At 36.9% G+C, this 15,881-nt stretch overlaps 1 protein-coding gene across 1 annotated transcript in view; it reads left to right on the forward strand.

Annotated features, from left to right (window-relative positions):
* The first annotated feature begins 12,512 nt into the window (after positions 1-12,512).
* nhsb (Nance-Horan syndrome b (congenital cataracts and dental anomalies)) overlaps positions 12,513-15,881 on the forward strand; it is an 84,960-nt gene continuing 81,591 nt past the window's right edge. The window contains exon 1 of the mRNA XM_053493256.1: positions 12,513-12,784. Within this exon, the coding sequence (XP_053349231.1) occupies positions 12,514-12,784 (271 nt within the window). The 5' untranslated portion in view covers position 12,513. The remainder of the gene's footprint in view (positions 12,785-15,881) is intronic.

The raw sequence follows: 15,881 nt of genomic DNA on the forward strand, positions 1-15,881 counted from the left end.
CAACATTGTGGTGAAAAAGGCCCGGCAGCTGCTTACCACCTCAGACACTAGAGAGACTTCAAACAACCATCCAAGGTGCAGAGAGAGCATCCTAATGCAAAACATCACAACCTAATTTGGGAGCAGCACCATGCAGGACAGACGAGCTTTACACAGAATGGTGCGATTAGCTGAGCGCCTCATCCACACCAAGCTCCCTGACCTGCACTCTACTGTAAACGGTGCTGGACCAAGGCCAGGAACATCATAAGGGACGTCAGCCACCCCAACAATTGACTGTTTTCTCTGTCGCGGTCAGGAAACGCTTCTTTTTGCAGGCAATATGCATTATTAATTAGTACACCACATAGGGATAACCATCTCTCCATTCTTGCATTTCTGCACATAGGACTTCCATTTGTCCTTTTTTTTTTTTTTTTGCATTTTTGAAAACTGCACATTTATGAACAATGATGATGCCTGCACACCGGCACACTCATATACTTTTACACCCACCCTGGACATTTCTATTTCATTTCATTTTTGCACATTGCACCTTATGGTCGTACGCACACCTACACGTTCATGCACATTTGCACACCCCGTGGACATTCCTATTTATAAAAATATTCCTATTTAACTCTACCACACCCCAATCTACATACTGTATTCCCTCAATGTTCCCGAATGTGTTATGTGTATGCTTATATCTACAACAAGTTTACAGGTTGTTTTTCTATATTTCAATTTACAGCTAAGGTTTTTTTTTACTCTATTGTAAGTTTTTCTATATTTTCTATATTTTGTTCTATTTTCAATAGCTATGTCTTTCTATAGCTAAATTTCTCTAAATTGTATTTCTTATTATATTTCATAATTTATTTTTTATTGCAACCTTTTTATTTTAAGGGCACGGGCAGTCATTCAAGCATTTCATTGCATATCGTACTGTGTACACCTATATGTCAAATTGAATTAGAATTAGAATTTTTTAATATGTGGTCAACGTTGGAATATTTTTTATCATTTAAAAATTTAAATCATGTCATTTTTTATCAAAGTTTAAATGTGCAGAAATGTGAAGCAACTAGATAAAATGTGACATTTGAAAATCCTCAAAATTAGGGTTTTACGGTGACCTGTTCATGGCTTTAGTCAGTTTCTAAAAAACAAGTAAAATATGTCACAAATATACCGTATCCAAATAAATCCAAGTAAATTAAGGTCACAATTGAGAATCTGACAAAAAAAAGCTACTGCTTACAAATGTCGTCTTGTTTATGTTTGAGTTGTCATTTTTACAGGTGATTTTGTTTGTCTTGTTTTTTATTTTCATACATAATCCAGACTGAGCATTAATAGATACATTAGCAGCGATTAGAAATAATACCACATAACAAATATTATCTATATAATTTAATAATATAAGGAAATTTTTATGAAAACATTTTAGAAAAATTTTATTAGTAATAAAAGTAATTTTATGCAACATAACTACAGTCTGTTGGTTGCACCGCTCAAAGGTTGTGTTCACAATGTTGCCTTCTAAGGTGAGGCAGTATGTACAGTAAAATTAAACCAACCAAAGCTTTAGTTAAAATTAAACCAACTAAAGCCTCCACACTTAACACCAAGCTGGAGCACCTGGGACCCATTTCTGTGTCAGTGGATCTCTAATTTCCTGACTAGTAGACCACAGGCATTAAGGATGGGCAGACATGTCCCAGTTTCCTCACTCTCAGCACTGGAGCCCCCCAGGGTTGTGTTCTGAGCCCGCTGCTGTACTCTCTGTACACCTATGTCTGCATGGCAACTACTGATTCCTCCACCATCATTAAGTTTGCTGACGACACCGTTGTGGTGGGCCTGATCTCTGACAACGATAAGACGGCCTACCTGGAGGAGATTAGAAATCTGGAGAACTGGTGCCAGAGGAACAATCTCCTTTTAAACAGCAGCAAAACAAAGGAGTTGCTAGCGGACATCACTACAAAACCGGAAAGGATCCAGCCCAGTGGAGAGAGCGGACAGATTCCGATACCTCAGTGTTCACATCACGCGGGACTTGTCATGGTCCTGTCACATCAACACCATGGTGAAAAAGGCCCGGCAGCTGCTTTACCACCTCAGATGCTTGAGAGACTTCAGACAACCATCCAAGGGGCTTAGGAATTTTTACTCCTGCACCATAGAAAGCATCCTGATGGGAAACATCACAACCTGGTTTGGGAACAGCACCATGCAGGACAGATGAGCTCTACACAGGGTGGTGCGATCAGCTGAGCGCCTCATCCGCACCAAGCTCCCTGACCTGCACTCTACCTACAGCAAACAGTGCTGGACCAAGGCCAGGAAGATCGTGAAGGACGTCAGCCACCCCAACAATGGACCGTTCTCTCTGTTGCGGTCAGGAAAGTGCTTCCGCTCCCAGAAGGGCAACACACAGAGACTAAGAAGAAGCTTCTTTTTGCAGGCAATACACTCTCTCAATCAGGTCACCACATAGGACTAACCATCTCTCTATTCTTGCATTTCTGCACATAGGAAACTTGCATTTTTGAAAACTGCACATTTGTGAACATTGACGATGCCTGTACACCGGCACACTCATATACTTTTACACCCACCCTGGACATTTCTATTTCATTTCATTTTTGCACATTGCACCTTATGGTCGTACGCACACCTACACGTTCATGCACATTTGCACACCCCGTGGACATTCCTATTTATAAAAATATTCCTATTTAACTCTACCACACCCCAATCTACATATTCCCTCAATGTACATTATGTGTATGCTTATATCTACAACAAGTTTACAGGTTTTTTTTCTATATTTCAATTTACAGCTAAGGTTTATTTTTTTACTCTATTGTATAGCTTAATTTCTTTAAACTGTATTTGTTATTTTATTCCATAATTTATTTTTTATTGTAACTTTTTTATTTTAAGGTCATGGGCAGACGTTCAAGCATTTCACTGCATATCATACTGTGTATGACTGTGTGTCAAATAGAATTTGAATTTGAATTTTGAATTAAGTAATATTTGGTCAACATTTAAATATTTTTTATCAATTAAAAATTAAAATCATGTCATTTATTATCAACGTTCAAATGTGCAGAAATGTGAAGCAACTAGATAAAGTGTGACATTTGAAAATCCTCAAAATCAGGGTTTGACAGTGACCTGTTCATGGCTTTAGTCAGTTTCTAAAAAACAAGTAAAATGTGTCACAAATATACCGTATCCAAATAGTAAATTAGGGCCACAACTGAGAATCTGACTAAAAAAGCTACTGTGTACAAATGTCGTCTTGTTTATGTTTGAGTTGTCATTTATACAGGTGATTTCCATTCAGTGTTGTTTTTTATTTTCATACATAATCCAGACTGAGCATTAATAAAAAACATCAGCAGAGATTAGAAATAATACCACATAACAAATATTATCTAAGGAAATTTTAATTAAAACATTTTAGGTAAATGTTATCAGTATCGAAAGTAATTTTATGCAACATAACTACAGTCTGTTGGTTGAATCCTGTAGTGCTTTTGACGGTTTAACATTTATAACAAAGCGCAAAATCATCTATAACATAAAAGCACCTGCCTAATATTATGTAGTTCTCCCTAGTGCTACAAAAAAAGCTCTGACGGTGTGTTGTGGTATCTGGCCCCAAGACATATCCTTTAACTGAATCAGAGTAAAAATTTGAGGAATCTGGAGGCTGAGTCAACACATTTCTGTGGTAGAACATCTTTAGTGTCTACACATCCCCATACCCAGCAAGTTGATCCACTAAACGTTCTGACACCTTTCTTTTCTAGTTAGCATGCTTTCACTTCCCACACACACCAATGAGCTGTGAGCTCCCATGTTCCTGTCACTGGGTCACCAGTTGTGGTAACTTGGAGCACTTTTGGTAAGTACCTGGAATCACTGCAATCGTGGAGCACTCTTACAAGACCAAAAGTTTTTGGAGATGCTCTCATCCAGTCATTTAACTACAACAATCTGTCCCATTTCTGAGTCATTAAGATCCTTACACTTGTTCATTTTCTCTGCTTTCAACCCACCAACCTCAATAACTGATTGTTCATTTGCAACCCAGGTTTTCCACTCCAATAAGAAAATCCATATTTGGATTATATGCTGTACTAAATGCACTGAAATATATGTTATATGCTGCCTTGCACACAATCGGTCCCAGGATCCTTAAACAAGCTTAAATGTATGTATGTTATCTATTTTAAAGTGTCGCTTGGTACCACAGTGACTTTCCCCACTTACAGATTTATTATTGTTTACCAGCATTCTTTCATTTATTTTCCAAACCTCTTATCATTACAAGGTCATGGGAAGCCTGGAGTCAATCCTAGGATGCTTAGGGACGAAGTTGGGTACACCCAGGACAGGTTGCCATTTCAATTGTATATACTTCACCAGTCAGAGGTTTTATTGCTATGGCAGGCCAACTAATTGTGTATTTAAAGATAATATTTTAAAGATGGTCTAAATAAATTTGCAGTACAACTACAAACCCAGGGTTGCCAGATCACTAGAACTCATAGTGTAGCACAATTACAGTATATATACACATACTCTGCTTTAAAAGACATTGCTGTACAAAATTGCTCACATTCCTAATACTAAGCCTAAACTTTCTTGATTAAATTTAAGTGGCTGAATGCAGCTTAAATAATAATAATAATAATAATAATAATAATAATTCTACCTGCAATTAATTTTTTTAAAAAATTATTTTATCCAATCATGACAAAATACGAAACACAATGTTCCACAATGTAATATGAGTGAGGTCTTATTATTATTATTATTATTATTATGAATTTGAAATTACAGAAATCGTTACTTTTTTAATTAATAGAGCTAAATGGTAAGAAAATGTATATGATTGCTTTTGCATTGTTTCTGCACAATAAAGTAGCCTGTGAAATATATCCTGTAATATACTCAGATATTATAGTATATGTTATGTCATTAAAAAAAATCTCTTGGATTTTCTTATTTTATTTATAATGATTGCTTCTATGTAAGTCTTGACTTCCTTTTTTGCTTGCATTTTTATGTTGAATGGAATACAATTCCTAAAATCTGCTAACACGCTATATTTTGTGCAAAGATGACTAAAAATAAACAATGCAGTAGACAATGCAATAAGGGACAATTCCCCTGTCTAGTCCCTTACTGGCACTGTGGAAAGAGGAACAGCATCAAAGCCTGCTTTCATCCACTTCTCTTTTCTTTCATTGGAGAAATGATCTTGGTATTATTAAACATAATATGGAAAAAGTTATGATATGGAAACTAAAGAACTATAAAACTGTAGGCAAAGGTTCCACTTTTTGGGCTGACAGAAGTGAAACCCAAGGCACCTCAAGGTTTCACATGGTTGCTAAGATTCTTTTCTGCTCAGCTTGGTTGTGTGAATATTTGAATTACCAGTAATCAGTCTTTCAGCTCAAACCAGTCTGGTCACTTTTTCATGACTATTCTCACCAATAAAGCATTTTTACCTGTAGAAGTATTACTCGTTGTACATTTTTAGTTATCCTTTTAAACCCAAGTTTCACCCAGTGCTGGAATTAGTATCTACTAACTAGTTCTCAGATGTCATAAGAGCTACAGATACAGCATGATTGTCAACATGCGCCTCCACCAAGGTACCCAACTATTTTTTTTTATGTTACTTATGCAACATGAGACAAAATAGGGCAGATTGGGGAAACCTTAACTGTGTATTTGCATAGGAGATGCTAAATAATTTAGATAGCAGTTACACCTCTATAAATGTGGTACTTTAATCTGTTGTATTAATATAAATACATAACTGATCATTATCTGTGCACTGGCTGATATATAATGTTTATAACCTTAGTAAATAGTATCTTATGGAGCTTACAAGCTGACACAAGTATTCAATTATGAGTTTTGTATTTTATATATTAAATGCATTTTGTGATGTGCTTAATATGTTTTTACTGCTTTTTTTTTGTTTGTTTTGAACCTTCTCAAGGTAAGATATTTCAGATCATTAAAAAGTTACAGGTTATGATATAGAGGTTTGAAAAAAAAATTAACCTCAAATACAAACTTCCTCTCCAGGAACTATCATCTTTTTGTGGTGAACAGTGTTTGGTGTAATACTTAGATTACTTTTTTAATATAGCTAGTAATCTAACGCTTTAGGTCGGCCATTTAAGTACTCAATTACTTAGTTATTTTTCCAAAAATGGAATCGGTTATTCAAACAACCCCGCTACACTATTTCAAATAAGCAGTTGAAAATGGATAGACAAATTTTAAATATCAAAAATGCATATTTGTTGTAAATTAGGTCAAACTTCAGGGACAATCAGTTTCCCAGGGGAAAAGCAGATGCTTTAGGATTAATCTGTAAATCTGTGAATTCCTCATTTTTCCATATTATTGTTCCAAATATACTGTTTATAAATAATAAGTATCCAAATCGTGAATTTTCTCATTTTCTTGCAATTTTCATTCACATAAGTGGAATGCCAAATATAAACAAAAAAAATTATCTAAGTCTCATTTCATCAAACAAGTTATAACCTCTTAGACATGTTTGCACTCACAAATAAATGAGAGGTCAACGTTCGCACAAAAGTTTCTGTAGTTTCTTAACCACTTCCTGCGTTTTTGTGCCATTTTACAGACTGTGTCTAAATGAATGCTAAAGCTAAATCTAAGTGCCATTTAGATATGTAAGCTGAAGAAAGACTCCATTTGTCTTGGATTTGTGGGCTGTGACTGTGACTGAACTGTCTTGGGCCTAAAAGCAAGTTGCTCACAATCATGTTTCCACGTTCATCGATCTGACCATTGCTTAATGGTTTCTATGAGGTTGTCTTTTATTTGTTCTTCAATCCAGGTCAAAAAAGTTTGTCAATATGTACAACTAAATTTTAGAATAGATTAATATTCTCTTAAACATCATATTTACAGATTAGATTGGCACTGAAATAAAAAATGTTGTTTTATATAGGGGAAAATTCAAGAAATTTAGAGTTTTGTCTATTTTTTTTTCTGTAAAAATTCAAATCATGACCAGAAGGGGGTGCTGTAATAAAACAGTGGTAAGTTTAAAATATACTGTATTCTCAAAGATAAAAAAAAAAAAAGAAAAAATGCTGAAAGCATAGGCAAAAATGCTGAAAGCATATGCAAAAATTTGGATCCTATGGGCTACTATGAGCACACTTATGATTTATGATAATGTTCCATTTGCATTTCTGGTAGCATTGTTGACCTTCATAGACACCACACGTGTTATGGTTTAATAGGTAAAATGTGTAATTATTGACCAATTGTTGTGGTATAAGCAAGAAATAAAATGCTTCAGTAAAAGCGCTGTGGAAGGTGAATAATTAAACAACAAGGTGATGTGTATGATTATTAAAATGTGTTCTAAGTTCATAACTGAATGTTCTCCTCCATGTGGGTTTCCTCGGGTGTATTTCAGTTTCCTCCCACAGTCCCTGAGTTTCCTAGGATAAGCTCCAGGCTCCCCACGACCCGTTATACAGGATAAAGCGGTAGAGACGATGAGTGAAGTTGTGGAGTCCAAAATATAGGTTAGATTCTACTGTGATTACATTATACTGTAGCAGCCTTACCTCTGACTGGTACAAGGTTCTGACACTGGAGATGTTTTTCAAAAATGACATTAGCATGTAAGGGTCAAGCCTTTAGGACTTTAGACTGTGAAGAATAACAGGACACAGTTATGAGAGTAAATACTCCCTTTATTTCTCTATATAATCCCCTACAAATGGCTTTCTTAGTTCTCTGGCCTACTTTGGTTTGCATCATTCAAATGTTTTACTGCGTCAAAGAGTCCCATCACCAGACTGGGTGATGTAGGCTTCTGTAAATGTCAATAGATTTTTACACTTTAATACATCAAAAAATTTACATCACAAATCCCGGTTTTACTTGAATGCCCTTTAATACATTTTAATAATATGCTATAAAAGTCCATATGTAAGTTGCTATGGAAACGATACCATGTCAGAATGGCACTTATCAGCTATCAGAAAAAAAATGGCAATCATTCAAGGTCTACGAAGCTTCCTCTCATGTTTGGGTTTAATCATTTCACCAGCGAGCCTGTCTATGCAAAAGCATTTAGCTTTAATCATATCTCCTCAAAAAAAGACACAATTAATCCTTCTCCAGACAAAACATCCAATTTTCCTTGGCCTTTTAAAAAAAAAAAAAAAAAAAAAAGAAAAACTCAAATCACTGCCGATCCAATGTACCCAGGCCGCTACATCTTTCCCTTTGAACAACTTTCCAGAACAATGTCTAGTCAGATCAATGACAACTTAAAACATTCTTTTCACATTCAGACTTATAAACTCTTCACATCGTCACACACATCATGTCCATAACAGCAAGTCAACAACATCATTGTATACATGCCTACAAGAGACAACAATTCAAGATTTTCAAGATCTATCTTTCTCCAAAGTGTAATATTTTTCTTTTTTGTTTTTTTACTCACAAGAGTAGAGCTGCATGTAGGATCCACTTCTGTTCCCAGCACACTTCTTTCATATTAGCAGTGTTGTCTGTGTCCTTGGCTTTGCTATCCTGTTGTAATTTAAAATAAATGCAAGCAAGGCAAGACTGATAAGAACAAATCTGAGTACTTAAAACAAGACTGAGGCAGATTACATGTGAATTTCAGTACACCAGTACAGAGAGCAGCATTTAGATTTTCATCGTATTATGTTTATTGTCTAATTTATTATGAACAGTACTATGCAAAAAGTCTTGAGTCCCTCTCATGGTTTTACCTTTTTTATTATTAAAAAATATATAAATAAAAAAGCTGTTCATGTATTTTAATGTAGAGGAATAGCTCTTTATGCCGTTCCTGAAGAACCTATTGGATCTAATTTTTGGCATGTTTTTGGCAGTCCCGTCCCTGTACATGAGCAGTTTCACTGGAATGTTTTACTTGTTTAGCCGCACAGCACCTATGAATCATTCAAGCAGGGAAAAAAAGAGGGGGGGGGGTCAAACTTAAGTCATGAATCAGTGAGAAATAGATGCAGATGATGACTGATGATCAGACCCTTAAAACTCAAGTATAGGTCAATAATGATTAAAAATAATATACTGTACTGTATGTGCTTATATGGCAGCCTTGTCACTGTTTGTTAAAGGGGAGACATTGTACATTTTACCAATAACAGAATATAGAAATTATGTCAAAACAATTTAGAACTCTTAAAATAAGCATATTATTACTTTTATTATTATTATTATTATTATTGAAAATATTATTATTAATAATAATAATAAGAAGAAGAAGAATTATTGTTTCTTTTTTGTCATAGAAACAACTAAAAATAACAAAAAATACGCGTGAACATGGTATCTGTGCTATATCTTTGCCTATGTCACTGATTTTTAAAAAATCTTTTAATTTCTGTTACCGTTCGACTATAATTAGTAGAAATTATGTTCATGTTGCATATTTTGTGCTGAAAAAAAAAGGATATGTGCTGTTGTCAAGAGGAAGATGAGAAACACTCGACCCAACAATGATGTGTTGATATTGTGCTAGCAAAGAAACCTGGTCTTTAATTACACCTCAGCAGTGCTGATTGCCTCTATACAATTTCTGTGTTTTTTATTAATCTTGGGAAATGAATTTGGTTAAAATGAACTTAATAAATAAAAAAAAAAACATTATTCACTATATTAATTTTTGCAATATGCCTCACATTTTTTATACATTTCACTTGTAAAACAGTTGCAGTTGCATTGCTGCACCACCAGATGCTGCTGTTGTCAATGTAATTTTTTTGGGGTCATCTAACATTGTTTAAAAAGTCTTTTTAAAGCATAATACCTGTCCATAACACAGACAATCTGCTTAACAAAATACTCTGTAATGCCTATTCCAGTCTGTGGCTAGAAACAAAGTAAAACATGACAGGTACTTCATGTTGCAATGCAGACTGAAAGTGTGTAATCCAAGTAAACACAGGATTTTCTTTTTTTTTATGTAGGCATGTACAGTAGTACCTGCTTTCTGATACCTACAGCTTGAATCGTTTTCAGTTAGTCACTTATATGTCTGCTAATTAATTAAGCTCTTTTGTATTTAGGAATAGGAATTTTAGGCACCTGTGTCCTCTTTATTTTGTGCAGTTTCTCAGCAGTGGAGTAATGTCATGTCATGTTAGTGTTTTTAATATTTTAAAATGATTGTCTGAGCCAAAAGGACAAAGCTGCAGTATTGCAGAATCATCAGATATTCTTGATGATGCTGGGAATATAAACAACAATCAAAACAACATTTTTTAAAACTATTTCATTTATTCACCCATTCATCTTCAGTCTGCAGGTGAATCCCAGGAACACCAGATAATCGTTAATTTACTGTTTGCTCTGTATTCTATGTTCTCATGTGATTTTTACCAATCTGAGTCCCGTTGTTGAAACATCATGCATAATCAGTTCAGCTGGACATTTGTCATTATAGCTATCATACTGTATAACAACTAAAAACTGGCATTTTGTAATATACATACGATGCTTCAGCTATGTCTTTTTGCAATCTAGTCCATTTTAGGATTTCCTCATTTTAGGATATTCGCAGAGAGAGAGGTGAGTTAGCTTAAACTGTGACCTTTTATGTAGGTGTGTCTTTGCTTCTAAAAATTACTAATAATCCATCCATCCCTCAATTCATTCATTCCATCCATCTAGAAACCTCTGTAGTCTAAATAGGGACGTGAAGGCCAGTAGTGAAATTTAGAGAAGGTGAGCATTGTGTTTATTCCCATTTTTATGACCATGATAGAACTTCTGGTCAACCTTCACACACATATTAAACAATGGCATCTGAAAAATAAATAAATAAATGCATTTGCTTGTAAAGAGACAGAACTTCTTGTGTTTTTAATGTAGTCTTGAGGAATAGTTTTCCAGGCTTTTTGAAGAATGTTTTTGGTTCTTATTTTCAGTCCAGTCCCTGTACAGTACCTGAGCAGTTTCAGAGGAATGTTTTTGTTTGTTAAGCCACACATTGTCTCATAAATCATTCGAGAATAAAAACATATAAAAAATTATAACAAACTCAACAAAGAATATGTAAATAAATAGTAACAATAGACAGAAAGAAAGAAAGAAAGAAAGAAAGAAAGAAATAAAATAAATAAATAAATAAACTAACGGCCAAAATACAGTATTGGTACTGACTTTTTTATGTTATACATATAATACAGAAAATATGTGTTTCAAGGTGCATGTTTTCATGTGCAACATGGAAGTGACAATTTTGCTTCCCCCAAAAAATCAGCCGTTTTGGAGAGATGCATGTGTCCCAAAAATAGCCATTTTTCAGTGTCATACTGGCTCACTTCAAACTATAATAATTTTAAATGCTAATTATTAATCTTTCTTTGTGAGTATTGATATATAAAATTGAAGTGAGCTTCTAGAAGCATATGAGCTGTGAAATTTGTGGCTTAAATGGATATTTTGCTAAAAGTTTAAAAAGCAAAAAATCTGTAGTGTCTGTAACCATGCCAAATTCATGTTGCAATAACTTAGCAATTTAGCATGTTATATATATAATCCATTTTTTCAGGTTTATGTCTTTTCATGTAAAATCTAAACTGGCCAAGTTTCATTTGAATGACAACTGAGATCATTGAAAGATTTGAATTTTAAAGTTACGGACACTACATAAAAGAGCATGAAATTGTATTTAGCAAATGTGTTTTTTAATCTGATAAAAAATGTAAATATTAAAACTTTACTCATTGAAATGGCATTTACATAAGAAACAAAACAAAAACATGGATCAGAGAATACAAGAAGCATTATGTAGTCATAAGAATTGTGTAAAATTGTGTTATATCTGAAATATAAAATTCACTTTTTCATCTAGGTGAGACACCAATGCCATGTGATGTCTGTAAATAAATAGGGGGGGAAATACAGCGTTCTACTAACTAAATCTGAAGGCTTAGTCAAACATTTGTCAAACAACTAATTTCTTTAATTGCCAAATAAATGTGATCAGTAAGTCGGATGTGGTCCACGTTTGCCTGAACACAGTCTGGGTGCGCATCCTCTCGCAGAGACTCCATCCCGCGTTTTCAGCCTCTCCTTGGAAAGCGTTGGATGAAAAAAGGGGGAAAGGGACAGCTCAGAGAATCAGGAGGAGAGAGAGAGAGAGAGAGGAGACTTTCATTGGGGAGGGATCCGCCGCCTCCTCCTCCTCCTCCAGCGCACTCCATCCATCCATGCATCCCGGAGTGATGAAGTGAGATGGGAGAAGCCATGGAGGCCCGGCTGGTGTATCCATGGAGTTTGGCTTAATTTTTCATCTTTTTTAACATTTTCCCCTCGGATTAGTTTGGCCCTGGTGGCGGTGGTGTTGAAAAGGAGCACAGGAGAGCGTTTTCGGATTTGCAAAATATATATATATATATATATTTTTTTTTTTAATCAAATACGATGCCGTTCGCGAAGCGGATGGTGGAGCCGCAGCTGCTGTGCAGGCACGCCGACGAGGGCTCGCTCTTCGAGGACCTGCGCTCCATCAGCAACGTGGCGCTCGCGCGCAGCCTCCGCCAGCTCGCCGACCTGGCCCGGCACGCGCGCTCCGTCTTCCAGGAGCTCGAGGACGACGTCGTCGCCACGAGCCAGCGCGTGCGCCTGCTGCAGGGCAAAATAGGCCAGATGCAGCAGACCGCGAGCGCGCTCGATCCCAAACTGGAAGCCGTGCGTAAGTATAGTCACGAGAATCTCCGCCCTGGGGTTCGCACTAGCACACATCTGATTCCCAAGGTAACGTCGAGAACACCCTTCTCTCTAGCCTTCCACATTATCATGGATCACACGCCTGCATGCGTATCCCAGCACCTGCGTCGCGCCCCCGGTTGCGCGCTCGCCTCCCAGTCATCCAACCTGCCACTGAGCACTAATGGATTTTTTTTTTTTTTTTTTTTGAGTAAGTGGTGCTGATCATCCTGAGAATGCAGGGTGCGCCGTGGCTTATGGAAAAATAGCAATATGCATGCACTGCATACATGCACGAGGCTTATATTAATATGAACCCTTTCATCTAGAGCCTTAAGCCCAGCCATGTAGGACGCATAAATGCAGGATGATGACGTGCAGATGGTAATGAAGTGGCATGTTTATGCAGTATGGCGGCACAGTGGCTTAGTGGTTAGCACTGTTGCCTCGCACCTCCAGGTTCCAGGTTAGACTCTCTCCCAGGTCTGTGTGCATGGCATTTGCATTTTCTCCTTGTGCTTGATGGGTTTCCTCCAGGTACGCCGGTTTCCTCCGATGGTCCAAAGACACGCAGTTTAGGTTCATTGGCGTTCCCTAATTGCCTGTAGTTTGGAAATGCGCTTGTGCATTCGTGCGTGTATATGTGTGTGCCCTGTGATGGATTGCCACTCTGTTCAGGGTGTACCCAACTTCCTGTCCTTAATCTTCTGGGAAAGGCTCCAGGCCCCTCACAATCCTGCATACTAGATAAAACAATATAGAAGATGAGTAAGGGAGTGAATGATGTAGATTGAATTAAAGAAATTAGACTTCTTTTTTACTGTGATAGGCTGCAATCTGCCTAAAGATACATGATAAAATTTGTTTGTTTGTGTAACAATTCCAGCAGCAATCTTTTTTTCCCCTCTCGTCTGTGTGCATGCGGTTTGCGTATTCTCCCTGTTTTCTTCGAGTACTCCGCTTCCTCCCACAGTCCAAAGACATGAGAATTATGGTAATTGGTGTTCCCAAATTGCCTGTAGTGTGAATAAGTGAATGTGTTGACCGGAGGTCCTACCACGGCTGTAAAAGTGGGAATAAATAGAATGGCCTCCATGGTCTCTAGTTGGACTACAGAGGTTTATAGGTGGATGGATGGATGGATGGATGTTTATGCAGAGCATAAATATGCTTTTCTTTAATTAACATCCGTCTCTCTCATTTAAAGGGGATTTCAGAGTTTGCTGTGTTCCTGTACATGCTGTAGCTGATGATACTCAGGTGCACCTGGAGATTCAGTGAACCAGGCACTCTGGTTGTTGCCTTGAAAACGAATGCAGTGGATGGTGGTGTGATACTGTATGTGTCAGTGGCTTTTTATTTTCACTTATGTGTTAGATACATAGATAGATAGATTGATTGATTGACTGATTGATACTTTATTGATCCCTAATGAAATTTCAGATATCCCACAGCAATAGAGACAGTACCACACAGACAGGTTGTACATATTATATCTTACATATGGTTAGCACACTCAGATTAATGTGAGAACTGACCAGAGGCTACTAGTGCAATGCTAAGAACAAAAAAAAACTATGTATGTAACAATATGTATTAGAAGCATACCATTAAAGCATATAAATCACAAGTTTAAAAAAGTGAAATGAAGTTCATTGCAGTGCAACCTTGATGTGTAATTTAATGTGTGGCAACAGTAAGTGACAACAGTGCAGATAGTATTAACTGTGCAAAGAACAGCATGAAAGTGACAATGAACCCGAGTCTGTGTGTAATGGCAAAATATGTAAGAATGAGCGTAACTGAGCAGATGAGAGAGTTATGCGGGTAGCACCGTAATGTATATACTGTAGCAGGAATGTGTTACGACCTGTTTCGAAGCAGTCCGTATTTTCCGAGCGTCATGAGCCAACTGATTTCAGCAGGGAAAGATTAAGCCATGTAGGTCAAACGACAGAATAATCTCTCTATTCTGTGTAAACTCTGATCAAAAGGGAAATAATATTTTTTCCTTGCTCCATCCATTCTCTTGCGGTGACCCATCATCCCCCTTATGCCTACTAGCCAAACCCAATGGACATAAAATCAAAAACAAAAGGTATGAGATGTAAAAGACAGAAGACAGTGTTAAATATCGTTCTGAGCCGTCCATAAGCTTGTATTTATTTTGAACATGGTTATTATTCGTGGCCTGTCCATGCTTAATATTTTTAAGTCTGCTGTCGAGAGTGTGTCTGCTGTTGTTATGTACCAGAGAGCACAGCATGGGTTCTCTTTGTTGACAGTCCCCTGGAGAGCACTGGCATGACTGAGATAACACCGGCAGACTGGCTGGCCTTGTCATTCTAGCCCTCCCCGAACCCCCTCCGGCTGGGTGTCTGAGTGTCTTTGCACATGGACAAAGGTTATGTCAGCCATGAGATTTGGTGTAAAGGTTGTTCTTGGGTTGGGTAGTCAGTTTAGAATTACAGTTTCAGAGCCACATTGACACAAATTGGCTTAATCTCAGAAAGAGCTTGGACATGCTGAATCATATTATGCGTAATGTCATTAATGTCGAAAAAACACTTGGTTAAAAGTCTTCTGTAAAAGATAGAAGAAGAGAAATAGTCAAATATGAATTGTCAGAAGGTGTAGATACATGTATAGAAATACAGTAGAACTAGCTGTTAATCTAACAGTGATTTGTTAAAGAGAAATGTTGATTTAAAGGTGCATATTTTTACTACATTTACTACTGTATTTCTTTAACATAGGTCTCTAAGCAGTGGCGCGGTGGCTTAGTGGTTAGCACTGTAGGAAATTCCTGTATTTCCTTTGGGTTCTCTGGTTTCCTCCCACAGTCCAAAGACATGCAGGTACAGGAGTTGGTGTTTTCTCAAATTGCCCATAGTTTGTAACTGAGCGCATGTGTCTGTCCCTGCGATTGATTGGCACCCCATCCAGTGTGTACAATCCAGTATACAGGATAAAGCGGTACAGTATAGGCGATGAGTGAGAAGTGTCTAAGCCCCCACAAAGGGTCTCTTATTGCTCCAGCAAAATACCCCTCAGATACTGCATTTTTCATGCTTCATATGTGC

This window comes from Clarias gariepinus, chromosome 3, assembly GCF_024256425.1.
Source record: "Clarias gariepinus isolate MV-2021 ecotype Netherlands chromosome 3, CGAR_prim_01v2, whole genome shotgun sequence".
NCBI lineage: Eukaryota > Metazoa > Chordata > Actinopteri > Siluriformes > Clariidae > Clarias > Clarias gariepinus.